The sequence below is a fragment of the Schistocerca piceifrons genome, chromosome 4 (assembly GCF_021461385.2).
Source record: "Schistocerca piceifrons isolate TAMUIC-IGC-003096 chromosome 4, iqSchPice1.1, whole genome shotgun sequence".
NCBI lineage: Eukaryota > Metazoa > Arthropoda > Insecta > Orthoptera > Acrididae > Schistocerca > Schistocerca piceifrons.
The window spans coordinates 241,301,839-241,322,560 of NC_060141.1; the positions used below are offsets into that span (position 1 = coordinate 241,301,839).

General features: G+C 40.3%; 1 protein-coding gene across 1 annotated transcript in view; it reads right to left on the reverse strand.

Annotated features, from left to right (window-relative positions):
* The window catches only part of LOC124795509, a 129,430-nt gene that overhangs the window by 5,830 nt on the left and 102,878 nt on the right, over positions 1-20,722 (reverse strand). The window contains exons 4-6 of the mRNA XM_047259572.1: positions 12,592-12,666; positions 2,722-2,926; positions 1,133-1,329 (exon numbers count right to left, since the gene is read on the reverse strand). Coding sequence (XP_047115528.1) covers positions 1,133-1,329; positions 2,722-2,926; positions 12,592-12,666 — 477 coding nt within the window. The remainder of the gene's footprint in view (positions 1-1,132; positions 1,330-2,721; positions 2,927-12,591; positions 12,667-20,722) is intronic.

Consider the following 20,722-nt stretch of genomic DNA (forward strand, 5'->3'; position numbering starts at 1 on the left):
ATGCACTGAATTATCAGACAAACTATCCGGGAAGTTGACAGAACTAGATGAACAACTAAAACAAGAAATAATTACCGACATATCCTGCAAAATAAGTATGTTAGCGGAAAGAGTATCATCCATAGACGATAAACAGGAACAACTTACAGGTGAGTTACAAAACCTTAGTGAAGCATATTTCCAAATTCAGGAGACGCAGCCCCAAGTGGACATGTCGGTAAAAAATGTGACGAACGCAGTCAGCAAACTGCAAGCTGTGGATAAAAACTTACCTACTGAAGTACCAAAATTAAGTCTAAGAGTGGACCAGTTAAGTTTAGAGCCAAAATTTGCCATAAAACAAAGAGATAAGATATGTGCAGCTATAAAGGAAATAACTGAAAAAGCTGAAGCTGGGATGCTGGATAAGGGCAGCACCCTTGCTGAAAATATAGTGTCAGGGTGAAAAATTTCTATAGATGCAGTAGAAGAAGCTCTAAAAGAGAAGGAAAGTCAATTTCTAGCTAAAATAGATTCAGGTTTAAAGGAAGCAGAGGAAAGGTTACAAGGTGATATTGCTAAAACTACTGACATTCCATAACAACATTTGACAGAAAGCAAACCCATGTTTTTAGAGGAGTTAGATACTTTCACTGGTTACCCACAACACATGGCTAGCCTGCTGAAGGAAAATAGTGAAGGTTGCAGAATGCATCAACACTTGCTGGCGGCTGTAACTGTCGAGCAAGGCAGTTGCCATGCACTACGCTACAAGCGAACATAAACAGGCTTGTCACTGACAGTGCGGCGTTTGTCAACATTACTTGCAGATGAAGGATTACTTAGGTATCAACAATTTCTGGTATTTACCACTGAAGAGAACAAACCCCTGGCCTTTATCAGAGCATTTTGAAATGTTTTACCTCGTACCTAGACCGAATCCGAGAAAATTGGATTTGTTGTTGGATGCACACAGGGAAAAGTTCTACTATGGGCTATGGACATGGCACTGCATTGAACAGTTTGAGAGAATCTTTCAGGATAAATATCAACCTGAGGCAAAGCAAGTGGTCTGGTCAAAATGATAAACAAATGACACACAACAATTTTGTGAGAAAAATATACACAAAAAGTAGATTTTATAAGAGCTTACCTTGCATTTGTGGCTTTGGACTCCTCTCAGATGTCCATATAATTGCCAAGAAGACAGTGAAGATGATAAAGAATGTGACTTCACTGTGAATTTTTGCAATATCATGCAAAGGGTGATACAGAGGAAGGAATAGCAGGACTCCACCTGGAGTACCCAACAAAGCTGCCAGAGCGCAGTTTTTAATCTCTTGAAGGAAACTAGAAGGAGAAAGCAGATCTTTGGGTATGTTTAATTTCTTTCTAATTAGCTATCTTAAAATAAATCTCTTTCCTCCCCCCCCCCGCTTTCTCTCTCTCTCTCTCTCTCTCTCACACACACACACACACACACACACACACACACACGCACAGACCTCTTTTAGAACAAATTAAATTTTTTTCTGATGAATTATAGTTTTTGTTCATTAAATGTTTTCCTTGTAAACTCGTGATGTAAAATTGTTGTATTTTATGTAATGCTGCATAATTATATACGAGGGCTATCCACAAAGTACATTACGTTTTGGAATTAAAAATAAATAAAGTATTGGAATTTTTTTTTATTATATACAGATGAAAGCCACACTTAAATACTACTTTTCTACATAGTTGCCATTTAAATTAAGGCACTTATCATAGCGATGGACGAGCTTAGAAATTCCTTCATCGTAAATTCAGCCGCCTGCGCCTTCAACCACGTGGTTACCTCTTCTTGAAGCTGTGCGTCGTCATCAAAATGCTGCATAGCCAACCACTTCTTCATTGCTGGGAATAAGTGGAAGTCGCTCAGTGCCAGGTCGGGACTGTACGCCAGATGAGGAAACAACTCCCACTTAAAAGATTCGAGAACTTCACGAGTGGCATTTGCCATGTGGGCCCGGGCGTTGTCGTGAATCAGCAAGATGTTTGAGCCCAACTTTCCCCTGCACTTGTTTTGTATTGCTCTTCTGAGGTTGTGCAGAGTTTGGCAATACCTTTGAGAGTTTATTGTAGTGCCTCTTTCCAGGAAATCCACCAAAATCACACCTTTTCTGTCCCAAAAGAGGTAACCACGTGGTTGAAGGCGCAGGCGGCCGAATTTTACGACTAAGGAATTTCCAAGCACGTCCATCACTACGATAAGTGCCTTAATTTAAATGGCAACTATGTAGAAAAGTAATATTTAAGTGTGGCTTTCATCTGTATATAGTAAAAAAAATTTCCAATACTTTATTTATTTTTAATTCCAAAACGTAATGTACTTTGTGGATAGCCCTCGTACATGCAAATTAGAGTACACAATCTATTCTGCTAAATAATGTCAAATCCTTTTATTTTATATAATCATTATTAAAACATAAATTAGTGTATAGACTCATGGCAGAACATATCTGATATTAATGTCAAATTTTAAACTGGCTTTGGCTTGTCCTAGGTCTGTATAAGATATCACAGGACTAAATGTAAATAAAAAGTAAATATTCCTTGGAGGCTGAAAAGTATTTTTTACTGAAACTGGCAGCAGATATTCTAAATTATAGTAGTGGGTTTACTATCTACAATTAAAAATAAAAATTTGTCCAGAAGTGCAGTGTACCTTCACATGCAGCAGAATTGATAAGAAACACATACCTGCCAGGTTTCCACCTCGCATCACGCCAGGTAGTGATCCAGAAACAAAAGCTGGCAGCAAATGTTGCATGAAAATAATATGAATTCCAAGGGACCCAATAATGGCGATCAGCAATGTTTGGGTCTGTGTCATGCCATGACCAGTGGATAAATTTGACTGACACTATATCATACGGTATGTCAATTAATACAACCAGGAGTCCAGCTGCAAACAACATGATTTTAAGTTACCTGCATATTTATATCATTCAAACTGTAGTTAATTGTTGTTGTTCTTGCTATTTTATTATATTGTTGCACTAAATACTAAAGTCCTATAAATCAAATGGTTTTAATTACTATTCTTAATTACTATAACAATATATAACTAAACTGCTTTTACAAATAAAGAAATAAAATGAAAAAAGCCCCAAACCTTTACTGGATTACTGGCCAGGTGAGTACATGAGGAGACAGACTGAAGAGTGCCATTCATATCGAGTATTGTGTTATTCATGTCCATCTACTATTGCATATTTTACTTGGAGTGACGTGGCCTGATTGAACAGATAGTTCCTTTTTTCTGTTGTTAAATTACATTTTGAAAGTACTGACCTCATAAATCACAATTGTTTGTGACATCTAATATTGCAAAAAGGATGTATCACAATAACTCAGATTGTGCATCCCTGATTTAGGAAAAGATTATAATCAGTATTTTATCAAAATACATTAAAGAAAATTTCTCTTGTGTTTCTAAGCAGATCATGAGACAATAATAGCATATTGACCCTGATCCTGAACAAAGTCATAAATAGGCTCAGAATTACCAATTAGCACGCCCAGCCATTGTTGTTCATACACTACTTTATGATTCAATAGCTTAATACCATTTGCAATGACAATTTATAAAAGTCAACTATCACAAAAAACAGCACCTGCAAACTCATCTTTTGTTTGTCTGTAGTGGGAGCTGATTTCTGGCTTAAAATGTCAAAAATAGAAACACTTGTAGTTAATTAATGACAAACAAGGAAACAAAAAAGAATGGTCATGGCTGGAAGATCAGGAGGTTATAACTGGAACTATTCACATCATACAGACATGTATGTGGATGTTGTCAGGCTTGAACACCCTGTCAGATAGAGAAGTAGTTATGTATGGAGATATTAAATGTTATTACTATATAGCTAAGTTATAAATTTGATGAACAACAAGTTCTGGCACATTTGTAGGATAATGAGGGGAAAAAAAACATTTCCACCAAGATGACTTGCATGAAAAATAACGAAAATTGCGAGTAGCATATGAAATATCATCCATTCATTCCAATGGGACATAGTACAGCACCATAGAGTTGTAATGCATGTGATAAACACATTCTTCATTTCAGGTAAGAATGTTAAAGGATACTTGTACAATGTAAATTCACAATTGCACCTGTAAAAGTGGTGGAGGTAAGGAAATATTTACAAATACTCACAAGTTAAAATATTCTGGAATGACTTGCACATATGTTGTGGCAGGGCAGTGGAGAGAGGTTAGATTAATTACATGAACCAGCAAGTAATAGCATCACTCTGTCTGTATTAAACACGATGGGACAGGAAAAGCTGATTTATGTGGTGATGCAGTAGTATTACATATACCTTGCACTTCACAGTGATTTGCATAAGACAGATGTAAACCTATATATGACTGCAAAAGTCATTAATACTATAAAAATCCAAAATATTAAAATCTACACACATAATTTATCAAATAGTGTTGGAAAACCTAGGACAAATTACAGTAGTTGCAACAACAGTTGGCTTGACACTTCTCATATTACTTTGTACCTTTAATGACTACAGTGAGGTATGTGTAGGGATATATTAAATCTTTCATTTACCTGGTAGGAAAAAATTTCACATTGGGAGGAACATGGGGCAGCATGCAGTTTTGGCTTGTGTGGGGTCACCCTGGTATGGTCCCTTCCTCAAACCTATGAACTGACTGGCCGAATCAGTTATAGGGGTGGCTAAAATTTGATGTGGATTCTGAACTCTGCTGCAACTCTGCATTTTTCACATTAAAAAATCACTTGCAGAGATGAAAGAAGTGATAAGTGGCAGAAGAAATTCTAGGACAGACTGGGGATCAAATCCCATACCTTTGGATATGTAGTCTGACAGTTGCCCACCAAGTCAATGAGACATAAGTGTATTGTTTTTATAAGTCTATATAGATTAAATTATAGTCTAGCAGCTATGGAAGTACATGGATAGAAAGAACAAATGCTGATGCATGGGAGGAACATGTAACAGGAGAAAGGTATTACTAGTTTTTCAGCTAAAACTTTTTTTTTTTAGTTTAAGTAGACAGTCTCACAGAACATATCGACACAGACATCCAAACACACACTGACTTGTGGCCCTGGTGAAGCTGACTCATTACGAGAGGTTACTCCTGCTGACAACAATGGAAAGAGGGGAAAAGCATGTGGCTGAGGAACAGACAATTGGAGGGAAAAAAGTCAATATAGTGACGGAAACTGCTGCCTCTCAGTGGTAGTAGCAAGAGGACGACTTAAGAAACAGGAAAGCAGTCAGGTGGAAAATGACAGGATGGAGAAATGAGGGAAAGGGCAAGGGAGATAAAAGGGAATGAGCAGAGGTTTAGACCAAGGGGATCATGACAAAGGAGGGTATGCAGAAAGCACAGATTCTACACATATATTCAGAGAGGTTGCTAGTATGGGAGAGGATCCAAATGTTTTGGGATGCCTATTTACATAGATAGACAGCTTTTTCATTTGTCCATTACTCATCTTGCTCAATAAATACCACCAAGAAGAAGATCTACATCTACATCTGCATCTACATCTACACTACACTATGTGATCAAAAGTATCCAGACACCTGGCTGAAAATGACTTACGAGTTTGTGGCGCCCTCCATTGGTAATGCTGGAATTCAGCATGGTATTGGCCCACCCTTAGCATTGATAACAGCTTCCACTCTTGTAGTCATATGTTCAGACAGGGCTGGAGGGTTTCTTGGGGAATGGCAGCCCATTTTTCACGGAGTGCTGCACTGAGCTGAGGTATCGATGTCGCTTAGTGAGGCCTGGCATGAAGTCAACATTCTAAAACATCCCAGAGGTGTTCTATAGAATTCATGTCAGGATTCTGTGCAGCTCAGCCCATTATGGGGATGTTATTGTCATGTAACCACTCCGCCATAGGCCATGCCTTATGAACAGGTACTCGATCGTCTTGAAAGATGCAATCACCATCCTCAAATTGCTCTTCAGCAGTGGGAAGCAAGAAGGTGCTTAAAACATCAATGTAGGCCTGTGCTGTGATAGTGCCATGCAAAACAAAAAGGGATGCAAGCCCCCTCCATGAAAAACACGACCAAACCATAACACCACAACCTCTGAATTTTACTGTTGACCCCACACACACTGGCAGATGACGTTCACAGGGCATTCGCCATACACGCACCCTGCCATTGGATTGCCATGATTTGTCACTCCACACAACATTTTTCCACTGTTAAATCACCCAATCTTTACAATCCTTACACCAAGTGAGGTGTCGTTTGGCATTTACCAGTGTGGTGCGTTGCTTATGACCAGCCGCTCGACCGTGAAATCCAAGTTTTCTCACCTCCCGTCTAACTGTCATAGTACTTGCAGTGGATCCTGATGCAGTTTGGAATTCCTATGTGATGGTCTGGATAGATATCTACCTATTACACAATATGACCCTCTTCATCTGTTGGTGGTCTCTGTCAGTCAACAGACGATGTCGGCCTGTACAGTTTTGTGCTGTATGTGTCCATTCACTTTTCCACTTCACTATCATGTTGGAAACAGTGGACCTAGGGATGTTTAGGAGTGTGGAAATCTCACGTACAGATGTATGACACAAGTGACACACAATCACCTGACCATGTTCAAAGTCTGTGAGTTCCGCAGAGCACCCCATTCTGCTCTCTCACGATGTCTAATGACTACTGAGGTTGCTGCTAAGGAGTACCTGGCAGTAGGTGGCAGCACAATGCACCTAATATGAAAAACGTATGTCTTGGGGGTGTCTGGATACTTTTGATGACATAGTGTATAATCTGAAAACCACTGTGAAGTATATGGCAGAGGGGATGTCTCACTGTATCACGTATTAGGGCTTCTTCCTGTTCTGTTCATGTATTGAGCATGGGAAGGATGATTGTCTGAATGCCTCTATGCATGCTGTAATTATTCTAATATTATCCTTATGATCCATATGTGAGCAATACATTGGGGGTTGTAGGATATTAACAGAATCATGATTTAAAGCCAGTTCTTGAAACTTTGTTAGTAGACTTCCTTGGGATTGTTTACATTGATCTTTAAGAGCCTGTTAGCTTTTTTTTTTCAGCATCTCTGTAACACTTTCCCATGAGTCAAACAAACCTGTTACCATTCATGCTGCCCTTCTCTGTATACTCTCAATATTGCCTGTTAATCCTATTTGGTGTAGGTTCCACACACTTGAGCAATATTCTAGAATGGGTCACATTGGTGATTTTCAAGCAATCTCCTTTGTAGACTACACTTTCCCAGTATTCTACCAATAAACAGAAGCCTACCACCTGCATTACCAATCACTGAACCTATGTGATCATTCCATTTCAAATCTCCACAAAGTGTTGCATCCAGGTATTTGTATGAATTGGCTGATTCCAGCTGTGACTCACTGATATTATAGTCATAGGATGTTACATGTTTTTGTTTTGTGAAGTGCACAATTTTACATTTCTGATCATTTGAAGCAAGTTGCCAATGTTTGCACCACTATGAAATCTTATCAAGGACTGACTCAATGTTTATGCAGCTTCCTTCAGACAGTATTTTATTACAGATGGGTGTGACTTGTGCTTCCTTCCAACTAATGGGCATTGGTTTTTGTTCAAGAGATCTACATTAGATTATAGATAGAATAGGGACTAAGTCAACTGCAAATACATATAGAATCTGACAGGGATGCCATCACACCCTGCAGCTTTGTCCTTTTAATCATTTCAGCTGTTGCTAAATACTACTGACATCAATACTGATTTCGCTCATTTTTCCATTGCTACGAGGATTAAATTGGAGCAATTCTCTTGGATTTTCCTTTGTAAAGAAACATTTGAAAAGAGAGCTAAGCATCTCAGCTTTTGCTTTGATACCCTCAGTTTAAGTTCTTGTCTTATCTGATGCTCGGACACCAACTTTAGAGCCACTAACAGCCTTTACATATGACCAGAAATTCTTTGCCTTTTGTGGAAGATCATTTGACAATATTCTGCTACAGTAGTCATTGAAGGCTTCACACATTGCTCTCTTGACTGCCAAATGCATTTTATATGGCGTCTCTCTATCTACATTACTATGCTTTGTTTTACACTTATATGCAGTACTCTGTTTCTTTAGAAGTTTTTTTTTAAGTGACTGTATACCATGGAGGTTCCCTCCTATTAGGAATTGTTCTATGGGGTATATATCTGTCCAGTGCATGGTCAACTATAGTTCCTCTAGAAGCTCTTTCCCTGAGCTGAAAGTACCAACTTCCTCATTCAGAGAAGTCACTACTGATTTTTTTATCTAATTTATTGAATATATAAATCTTTCTGCTTGTTTTAGTTGTCTAGGCACTATGGTAAGCATTGTTGCCACAAACATGTCATGGTCACTGATACTAGTTTTGATATGGATGTCCTAAAAGAGATCAGGTCTATTTGTTGCCATTAGATCCAATTTATTCCCAAAATGAGTGGGGTACTGAACTATCTGTTCTGAATAGCTTTCAGAGAAGGCATTTACTAATGTTTTATAGAATCTCTTACCAAGCTCACAACTAACAAAACTATAATTTTTCCAATTGCTGGTTGGATGATTAAAGTCTCCAATGATGATTGTGGTATGACTGGGAAACTTATGTATAAGTAAACTGAGGCCTTCTCTAAAGCTTTTGGTTACATCAGAAGATGAGTCTGGTGAATAATAGAAGGATCCAATTACCATTTTATGCCCATCCCTGATATTGAGTCTTGCCCAAACTTTCTCAAGTGCAATTTCAATTTCTATTTTGGTTGATTTATGTTTCATGTCTACTGTGCCAAACACACTACCTCCATTTTCCATTAGCCTATCCTTTCAATATACAATTAAATTTTCCCCAAAAATCTCACTGCTATTAATTTCAGGTTTCAACCAGCTTTCTGTACCTAGTATTATATGAGCTTCACGGTGTTTCAGGAGCACTTCAAATTCTTTCACTTTGCTGTGAATGCTCTGGCAGTTAACCTCTAGGATTTTAACATTCTCACCTGCAGCAGGCATTTCTTTCAATTTTACACTAATCTGGGTTTCCTACAACTATCATTATGTGGAGTGGATGGAGAGCTGATAATAAAAAAAAATCATTGTGTGTACCCCACACTGTCAACTACATGGGTAACAGCCTCTGATGTATAGTGTGCATCTGACCCACTTAAGGGGCCCTACAGTTCTCAACTCTACGGTACAAGTCCAGGAAGTTGCAGCGTAGCTTGCCAAAAAACCTTCAAAGTCCCTGGTTCAATCTTTCCACTTGACTCAGCACCAAGGTATTTGTCAAAACACAAACAAACAATAGGAACTTAATCTGTACACTGCATTATCAATAAATGACCAGTATGCTGCTTATGCCAGCATAATTTAACTCAGTAAATTAGGAAGGTAGATGCTAGTCTGAGAAAAGCTGCTGCTTCTTCTTCATTTGTATTGGATGACCACTGCTTATTTCCTTCTGCTAGCTTAATATTTACTTGACTACATTGGTGGTTTATTTTTTATCTGATTCTTTTTAGAAAATAGTTCTCAACATATATAAATATATAAGTCTGTGTATTGCCATGCACATATGTGATGAACACTTCGACTTGCCATTTAGATAATAGAAATATTCAGTGTTGATTGTAGATAATCAGATAATTTGTGTGATTCCCTAATGAGGAATATTTGTAATCTTTTTTTGTCTGAACTGGTATGGTATCCTCATTTTGTGCATAAGAAGGAAATTGTTGAATATCTTTGTGCTGGAGTACAGAACTCTGCTATGAACCCTAAACATGGAAGCAGAATATATATGATAATCATTTTTGTGTCTTGTAAAGTGACTGTGCAAATCACAGTTCAGCTCAAACTGATTTTCATTTTGAGTATCAAGAAGCATTACATAGTAGATGGAAATGTACTGGGAAGCAAGCATAAAAATTCCAATATGCTTATATCTTTCTCCATATGAGTACTTTATTTACTTTAACTGCACTGCCTCAGAAAATAATCCCATAAAGCAGCAGGGAGCGATAGGATGTGAAACAAGCCAATAGTCTTGTTTTTAGAATAAAGCAATGAAAAATACTTTGAAGATTAAAACATAATGAACGAAACTTCTTGATTAGTTTATATACAGGGTGTCACACAAAGGAATTTATAACTTTAATGACTGAGGAGGTATTAATGATAACCTGATCTAATTGTGATTATATGGTGCTCTCATGGCTAGTGTGTGTAGTCGTGTAAATATCAAGATGGCTGTAAATGTGTCCTTGGAGCAAAGAAAGTTGATTTTAAAGTGTTGTTGGAAATGTGAAAACATGAAAGAAGTGCAGAGACAATGGCAGACAGAGTCTGATACTACACCACCATCACATGTAACAATAATGAAACTGTGCAACAAATTTGAGAGGAAGGGACAGTGTGGCAGAAAGAAATCAGTAGTGGATGAAGGAGGAGTGGATGCAGTGGTACAAAGTTTCACAAATCCCATAAGAAGTCCACACAGAAAGCTGCACTTGAATCAGGTGTAAGCAAATTAAGTCCTCACTGCATTTTAAAGCAAGCAGTGTGGAAACCTTATATTCCCAGGTTGCTTCACATGATAAATGAGAGTGATCTGAATAGGTGCCTCAAATTTTGTGAATGAATTTGCAATATTGAACATGGTTCAGTCTGATGAGGTGGCATTTAAACTGAATGGAACCATCGATCACCATAGCTGTATGTACTGGGCAAAAAATAACCCACATATTACAGGAGAATGAGCTGTTAATTTTCAAGTGATAGATGTGGAGTACCTTATCATGTTGCAGGAATGAATTGTACTTTTTTTTTTTTTTCATCAAGGTGGTGCACCATCATGTTAACATCATGACGTGTGGCAACTCCTCAATGAAACATCTGTTGAGAAGTGGATAATCCTATGAGGAAGTATTGAGTTTCCACGCAGATCTCCTGAGCTACTGCTGCTAGACTTAATTCTGTGCAGAACTCCGAAGGACACTATCTACACCATAAAGCCACAAATGTGTGTAAATTCCTAAGGGGCCAAACTGCTGAGGTCATTGGTCCCTAGACTTACATATTATTTAAACTAACTTATACTAAGAACAACACACACACCCATGGCTGAGGGAGGAGGGGCTGCAAAATCTATGACATGGTGCCTCAAACTGCTCAGATACTCCATGTGGCATACACAAAGCCACATTTGCAGTATGATTTGAGAGAGGTGATTGTGAGTGCCTGTGTATCCATTCCAGTGGCAACCACAACACTTGTGTATTGATCTGTTCCACAGCATTGCAGATGCTATACTGCTGTCAATGGAGAAAATTTTGAACATCTTCAACAGGAAAACGTTATCAGTAATGTTGTGACCATATGTGTGACTTACAACTTCAAAGTTTTATTTTAGTTATTAAAGTCCAAACAGTGTAAACTCCTTTGAGGGACACCCTGTGTTTGCTGACTGTGTGGATTGCATGGATTTTACACACAGTTTCATTCAGTGTATGACTGTTAATGTCTACTTCTGGCGCTAGTACATGTTTCTTGTTTGTTTGAAACTGCATAATATGTGTCTTTGTGATATTAAGACAGTAGACATGTTCTGTAATCATCAGAGCTGTATCTGGGAAGACTGAGATTGGACCTTTGATTAGTACATTTGTGTCATCAACAACCATTAGTTTTCAGTCCACCCATTAAAGCCATAGGAAGATCATTTATGTAGATTAAGAACAAATACAGACCCAGTGCTGCCACATGTTACATTTCCACATTCTGAGGTTAAGTTCATGTCTGTAACACAGTCTGTCAATGTGAATCTCTCCTCTGCCAATGTGAATCTCTCCTTGTCAAGTGTCTCTCCCACAAGAAACATTACCTGAGATGGAGCATTTCAGTCTCCAAATGAAGTAATTTTACTCACACAGCATTTTCATTGCCATAGGTGGCTGCCTGTTTCCCTATACAGAAGAGCTGTGCCTGCTTGTTGTTTATGACTAGCCATGCTCCTCTCTCCCCCATCTGCCCATCACTTATCTCCCTCTTTTCATCAATGTGCATTAATAGTTTTCTAAACAAAGTGAAAGTTTTATGAGCTTCATGAAATGCGAAAAATTGGACATATTAAACAAAACGTACATTTTGTAAGTACAGTTTATTCTACTTAACTTCCCAAAAGTGAAATTTAATAAGATATGCATGTAAACATATGATTACTTAGAAGTATTCAGTCTGAGAAATTGTTTTTAGGATTCTGTCACAGACACAAGTCATTGATGTGGAGAGATTATTTTAATACCCACAAGGTGACGTTTTCATAAATAAAAATTTGGTGGGTTACTTTGTAATTCCATCTTTGCTATGTTGTATTATTTGCACCATTTGTTTTCAATAATATCCAAAGAAGTTGCAAGAAAGTATATGATTGTAATTCCTAGAATATTGCAGAAAACAGTAAAGGACAGGCACAATAAACTGTAACTAGCAGCATTTCAGTGATGTAACCATGGCATTTATGTACCATTGATGTTGACACATAATACACATTACCTGCAAATGGCTCAGCCCAGCGATGTAAATTCATATGAGAGACGGCTACTACCGCATTGTAGATAAATACTGGGTCTGGAAAAAGAGAATGAAATATAATACATGAGGCAAAGATAACAAAACCTAAAATATACATTTACAGATTAAACAGATATTTAATGTAGATAACAATTTGACACCAAACATATTGTGAAAGAGTGTATGTAAGATGTGGGGGATAAATTAATAGTTGTCTCACGTTTTTACAGTTAATTCTGTCAAAGAGGTAATGAATGCAATTAAATATATCACAACATTCCATTTAAAAATGCATATTTATTGTGTTAATGGATATTTTAGAATTTTATAAGTGTTACTGTACTAACATAGCAAATTACTTGTCCCATTGCGTAATATCATTTGCCAGGAACATAACTTCAGTAGCAAGAACTACACTCCTGGAAATTGAAATAAGAACACAGTGAATTCGTTGTCCCAGGAAGGGGAAACTTTATTGACACATTCCTGGGGTCAGATACATCACATGATCACACTGACAGAACCACAGGCACATAGACACAGGCAACAGAGCATGCACAATGTCGGCACTAGTACAGTGTATATCCACCTTTCGCAGCAATGCAGGCTGCTATTCTCCCATGGAGACGATCGTAGAGATGCTGGATGTAGTCCTGTGGAACGGCTTGCCATGCCATTTCCACCTGGCGCCTCAGTTGGACCAGCGTTCGTGCTGGACGTGCAGACCGCGTGAGACGACGCTTCATCCAGTCCCAAACATGCTCAATGGGGGACAGATCCGGAGATCTTGCTGGCCAGGGTAGTTGACTTACACCTTCTAGAGCACGTTGGGTGGCACGGGATACATGCGGACCTGCATTGTCCTGTTGGAACAGCAAGTTCCCTTGCCGGTCTAGGAATGGTAGAACGATGGGTTCGATGACGGTTTGGATGTACCGTGCACTATTCAGTGTCCCCTCGACGATCACCAGTGGTGTACAGCCAGTGTAGGAGATCGCTCCCCACACCATGATGCCGGGTGTTGGCCCTGTGTGCCTCGGTCATATGCAGTCCTGATTGTGGCGCACACCTGCACGGCGCCAAACATGCATACGACCATCATTGGCACCAAGGCAGAAGCGACTCTCATCGCTGAAGACGACACGTCTCCATTCGTCCCTCCATTCATGCCTGTCGCGACACCACTGGAGGCGGGCTGCACGATGTTGGGGTGTGAGTGGAAGATGGCCTAACGGTGTGCGGGACCGTAGCCCAGCTTCATGGAGACGGTTGCGAATGGTCCTCGCCGATACCCCAGGAGCAACAGTGTCCCTAATTTGCTGGGAAGTGGCGGTGCGGTCCCCTACGGCACTGCGTAGGATCCTACGGTCTTGGCGTGCATCCGTGCGTCGCTGCGGTCCGGTCCCAGGTCGACGGGCACGTGCACCTTCCGCCGACCACTGGCGACAACATCGATGTACTGTGGAGACCTCACGCCCCACGTGTTGAGCAATTCGGCGGTACGTCCACCCGGCCTCCCACATGCCCACTATACGCCCTCGCTCAAAGTCCGTCAACTGCACATACGGTTCACGTCCACGCTGTCGCGGCATGCTACCAGTGTTAAAGACTGCGATGGAGCTCCGTATGCCACGGCAAACTGGCTGACACTGTCGGCGGCGGTGCACAAATGCTGCGCAGCTAGCGCCATTCGACGGCCAACACCGCGGTTCCTGGTGTGTCCGCTGTGCCGTGCGTGTGATCATTGCTTAACTAACAGCAACATTAAGCAATTTAATGCAGTGGGTCATGAGCTTTGCATATGATGTTTTTTTATTGGTAACTGAAAGATAAATGTTATTAGGCAGAAATCAGATGTAAGGTGACACATGCAGACTTTGAACTAATGGGTTTGCATGTGATAGTTTTCCCAGTGCTACAGTGGTAACATCACAGTTCACTTTTTAACACAATTACTTTATATTTTCCAGAAATAATGCTGTTTATGTAATTCCTTTTTGTTTCACTGAAACTGAAAATTGTATACACTGCCATGAGCTGTGGCATATTTAATGTGGGGAAGCAGTTAGCACTGCTGGCTAGCATGCTGTGGGTCACCAGGTCCAATCAGACCACTGGGAAATATTTGCTGTTAGTATTTATCATTTCTGGAAGCTTCTCAAAATTTCTTGTGTGTGCAATATTTGTATATTATCCATACTATTGATGGGTTGGAATGATGTTGGCACACAAAAGATTCTAATAGCATTTACCGGTGATGGTACAGGTAACAGGACCCACAGAACTCATCTCCTCAAAAAAGATACAACCTTACGATAAATGATGCCACCAACCCATATGCCACAGTCACCTTCACAGAATGAAGTGGTACTGGTTGATGTGTGTGCTGATTTTCCGTTGCCCATATTCTGCAATTCTGTGCATTGTCATGTCCTTGGAGTTGGAAATGGGATTCAACTGTTCCATTTTCGATGGCCATTCAAGTGATTCAAATGGCTGTGAGCACTATGGGACTTAACTTCTGAGGACATCAGTCCCCTAGAACTTAGAACTACTTAAACCTAACTAACCTAAGGTCATCGCACACATCCATGCCCGAGGCAGGATTCGAACCTGCGACCGTACCAGTCGCGTGGTTCCAGACTGTAGTGCCTAGAACAGCTCGGCCACTCTGGCCAACCAATGGCCATTCACTGTCCACTTCCATGCAAGCAAGAAATTCCAGAGCACACATTTGTCTTCCTGGTGGGACAGCAAAAAAGCAACTCCTGAACAAGTGTGATTTTATGTGGATAGCAAATGCAGGATGTTTCACAGGATTTTATGTACCTTGCTCACAGGTTGTCAGTGGCTTGGAGCAGGTATGGCTGGGTGCCATTGTTATGATGCAATTTCCAATTTCTGGTGGTTGCTGGGCTCACCTGGCTGACCCTTCTCTTCAGGATTCTTAACACTTCTAGGCAAAATACAACATTCACTGTCTGTCCCTGAGGCACAAATTCATAGTAACACACCCCCTTGGCACTGAAGAAAACGATGAGCATTGTTTTCATTCCGGATTTGCTCATTTGAGCCTTTTGTGAGTGAGGTGATGCTGAACTGTGCAATTTGGAACTTTGCTGCTTTGTTTCTCCGTCTTATTCAGATGTCGAAATTTCGTCTCCCATGATTACATTGTCCAAAAAGCTGAGGTCTTTTTCGATGCATGGCAGAAGATTTTCGCAAGCAGACACTCGCCTCTGCTTTTGGCCATCTCCCAAGGCTTTCACGACGAGATTAGTGCATATCTTTCGCATCACCATATCTTCAGTGACAATGGTGTGCACCGTCATCTTGTCAAGGCCAGTTGCATCTGTGACCATGCACAGACATTATCGATGGTCTGAATTCAGCACTTCTTGCGTACATTGTACATTGTCGTCCGTTATTGACGTCAATGACTGTCCAATGGGGGCTCGTTGTCCACACTCTCTCACCCATTTCTGTAGAGCATGTGCTGCTGTAAAACTGCAGTTCGTGACATGCGTTCATCCTTGGAAACTTGGTGAATAGAGACTAACGTCTCCATAACTGAGTTTTCCAGTCAAAAATAAAGTTCGATGGTGTACCACTGTTGAATCGTTCATTGCCTTTTGCACTTGCATCTATTCATTCAATAGCATTCCACCAAAAACTTGATCTTTCCTGAACGAATGCTCGCAGGCGACTTGCACTGGGTCGTGTTGTTGGTCACACCCGCACCATCCAGCATGTGAAATGGGAGCACGCGGCGACATACAGTTATGTCAGGAAAAACAATTTCCTGATACTTTTTTACAGACTTTGTATGCTGATCCAGTTACTGTTATCTAAGAGATGAAGGTTTTCTCCAGCCCACAGCAAATGGGCCAGTCTTTCCCTAATCGTCCTCAATGGGAGCAGGAAATGGCCAACGAAAATGCCTACATTCTGCTCCTGATTAGCTGAAAGGGATAAATGTTAAATAATTTATTGGAGCGGTTTGGAGCCAATGAAACTGAGGAATTGGTCAGCTTCCATCATGAAGTGTAGAAGTCGTGTGTCATCTGCGGCAGTGGTGATGTTTTCGTAATGTATTTCAGAAGTCGGGAGAATGCGATCTTTGCGATCTACCGAGTGTGTTTCTGTGCGTGGGCCATTCCAATTTTCTAGGGGATGTTGCGAGACCTCAAATTAAGTTGAGGCCCCAAGTAGCTAGCTGGACTGGGGTGTTAGCGTACGAGACGGATTAGGCAAGATTTTCATTAGAATTTTTTTCCGAGGAATTTTAAGTGTGGTGTTTTTGTGTGATTCTTAGCGTACTTGTATTTAACTGTATTTCTGTTTTGTTGTGGAGATTATGGGCGGAAGTAAGATGCGGTATATGAGGTGATAGCTGTGTTTACATTCCAGTTCAGTGGTCAGATCTCGGAATCTGCCTTAGAGTTACTGGGCTCCTAAGTAGTGAGAATCATCCCCCTGTCTCACAGGTCAAAACGAGGCCGGTAAACATTGTTTAAAGTGACTGGATAGTGTGACAGTGCAGAGAGTTAATCCAGAACCGCCAATATGAGTAGCAGTGCGTCACGAAATTTGTCTCGTATGTGTGGATTCTTCCCGCGCCTATCGACTTTGACACAACGGAAGCTCTGAGGACAGAGGGAAAGAACGTTCTTCCATCAGCCGGTCCTTTCTTTTAGATGAGTAGCGCCGTGAAGATCATTTCTCCCTGAATCGACTTAGTACTTCTCTCTTAGTCATCTGATCACCGGCTGTAATATTCGCCATTCTTCTTTACCTTTGTGTTACAAAAGCTTCTATTCTCTTTTTGTCTATACCATGTAATGTCCATGTTTCACTTTCGTATGATACTACACTTCATACAAATACATTTAGAAAAGAATTCCTAAAATTTATATTTGTTATTAGTATGAGATGTGGCTATAAAATAACGGGACTATTGCTGTAAAACTTATTATTTAAAAACTTACACTTTAGTTATTGTCATTCTCGATATACACCCTTTCTCTATCCCTACGGATTTTCCATTGACGGAAACAGTGCTGGAAGGCTTCCTCTGTGAGCTCCTTGACCACACGTACCGTTTTTTTTTTTCTTTCACTACATCAACGGACTGAAATCTTGCCCCTTTTCATGCAGATTTGATGCAGGGGAATCGATAAAAGTCATATGGTGCGAAGTCAGGCGAATAAGGTGGGTTGTCTAACACTGGGACGCCGTACTTCGCTTGAAACCTTTTAACTGACAAGCAGTATGAGCTGGTGTGTTGTCTTGATGCGGAACCCATGACTTGTTTTTCCACAACTGGTGTCGTTTTTTCCTCACAGAATTGAGTAAGAACCTCAAGGTAGTAGTTTTGATTAATAGTTTCACCTCCAGCAACCCAGTGAAGATACACAATTCCAGGAATAACGAAAAAAAAATCATCACTCCCTTGCATTTTGATCCGCTCATTCAAGCTTTTCTCGCTCTCGTTGAAGTTGGGCCCTTGCAATACATGGACTGGCGCTTAGTTTCTGGATCACAAGGGAAATACCAAGATTCGTCACATGTTGTCACCCTTTCCAAGAAATTAGGATCATTTTCAGTGGTATTCAAAATGTAGGTACAAACATTTTCACGAGCATCTGTTTGTTCTATCGTGAGGTTCCCGGCACCAGTTTCAAGCACACTTTTCTCATGTTAAATTGATTACGTAAAATTTGCCTTAAGCATTCTTGGTCAATTCATATAGTTCCAACAATTGATCGAATGTTCAACCGACAATCAGACTGAATCAGATTACCAACTTTTTCGATATTTTCATCCATTTTTGATGTTGAAGGGCGTACTGGGAATGAGTCATTTTCGACGTCTTCTCGGTCATCTTGGAAACTCTTGAACCTCTCAAAAACTCATTTATGTGATAAACAGTCTTCACCACACACTTCTTCTAGTAAAAGATTGCTTTCAGTAGAATTTTTTTCCAAGTTCCATGTGAAATTTCATAATAATTCGTTGCTCTATTGTTACACTTATAACAAACAACAAATCTTAAGGTAAACATAGGGCACGGGCACACTGATTTGTCTACAGACAGCATAGATGCCGCATTCAACTAAGAAGGCTTCACAGCTACTGGTCGTTCGTCTTTAGCGCAGGAGTACCTACTCTAGGACAGCATCAATCCAGTTATTTTACAGCCTCGTCTCGTATATTTTCTTATCAGAAATTTTTATGCTAATGCAACTCTACATTTTATATAGTTTTTACCTTATCTCAGTTATTTTGTTCCCCAAATTACAAAAGTCGTCCACTGCCCTCAGATCCTCATTTCCAAATCGAATTTCTTTGGCGTCATCTGATCTGAGTACGCTCCATATGTGCATGACTGTGGGAAAGATAGCTGCTGCGTATAGGAAGGTTTAAGAGACCCTTCGAGAAAAGAGAAGGAGATATAGGAGTATGAAGAGATCGGATGCTAGCCAGTACTAAGCAAAGGAGTGATTTTTTGAAACTTGTATTATGTGAAACGGAAGCATGCGACCTTATAAATGTGTATACAGCATGATTCCATGATGATGATACAGACTTTCAGGGATGATGGAGAATGGTAAATGTATCAATTTGAGGTAAACGATCCTGGCCCGGAAACGACCGAGTCGAAAGTTGTAAGCGAAACTCGTTCTGATACCTGCGACTGAGGAACTCTTCTACTGCAAGCTCTTCGCTTTCCATGTTTTTGGAGGAGGTAGTATGGACCAAAACAAGAAGAAATTCTACAGTGAACATGAACTCTAAAATACATACATCAAGAGCTATGAGCACTTGTTCAGTAGAAGAGATGTGTTTCACAGTAGCAAACATGAACAAGTGCTCTTAATATATGGGCCAACGGCCTTGCAGCAGTGGTAACACCGGTTCCCGTCAGATCACCGAAGTTAAGCGCTGTCGAGCTGGGCTAGCACTTGGATGGTGACAGTCCGGTCTGCCGAGCGCCGTTGGCAAGCGGGGTGCACTCAGGCATTGTCAGGTAATCTGAGGAGCTACTTGATTGAGAAGTAGCAGCTCCGGTCTCGTAAACTGACACACGGTCGAGAGAGCGGTGTGCTGACCACATGGCCCTGCTAACCCGCATACAGTGACGCCTGTGGTCTGCGAATGACACGGCGGCCGGTCGGTACCATTGGGCCTTCCAAGGCCTGTTCGGACGGAGTTTAGTTCTTAATATATGGGCTTTAGAGCTCACGTCTACTGGACAGTTTTTTTCTTGTTTCTGTCCATAGCCATACTACATCCTCACAAAATATGGGCTGGTCAGTGTGGTCGAGCGGCTCTAGGCGCTTCAGTCCGGAACTGCGCGACCGCTACGGTCGCAGGTTCGAATCCTGCCTCGGGCATGTCCTTAGGTTAATTCTAAGTTCTAGGGGACTGATGACCTCAGATGTTAAGTCTCATAGTGTTCAGAGCCATTTGAACCATTTGAACAAAAGATGGAAATCAAAGAGCTTGCACTAGAAGAGGTCCACTGCCAGAGATATCAGAACGATTTTCGCACATAACATTCGACTCGGCCGTTTCCGGACCATCCATCGTCCCTTACCTCAAATTGATACATTTACTTGTCTCCATCATCCCTGAATAGTTGTAACATCATTTCAGAATCATCCTTATTACGTTATGGTCGTGTATTTGCCTCTTTCGGCAATTTACCACCATCTGCAGATGTGATAATTAAACCACAAACAGTTTCGCACTGATATATAAACTCAAGTTATATGATTTATTTATACACATTCCGAACATCATGAAATGCTATAAACAAAATAAAATAGCAAAATAAAATATACATCATATCGTAGCATGTGATGTAATTACCCAGATTCCAAAAACAGGCAAGTTCTGACAGTTGTGAATATTACTGAGTTATCTGTTTAATAACTGATGGTTGCAAAATACTAACATGAATTATCTGCGAAAGATGGAATGGCTAGTAGAACCCGACTTGGGGAACGATTAATTTTGGCTCCAGAGAACTATTAGAACATACGGCACAACACTGTCCCAAGAAGATAGTTTTAAAAAAGGCAAACCTAAATCTATAGTATTTGTAGAT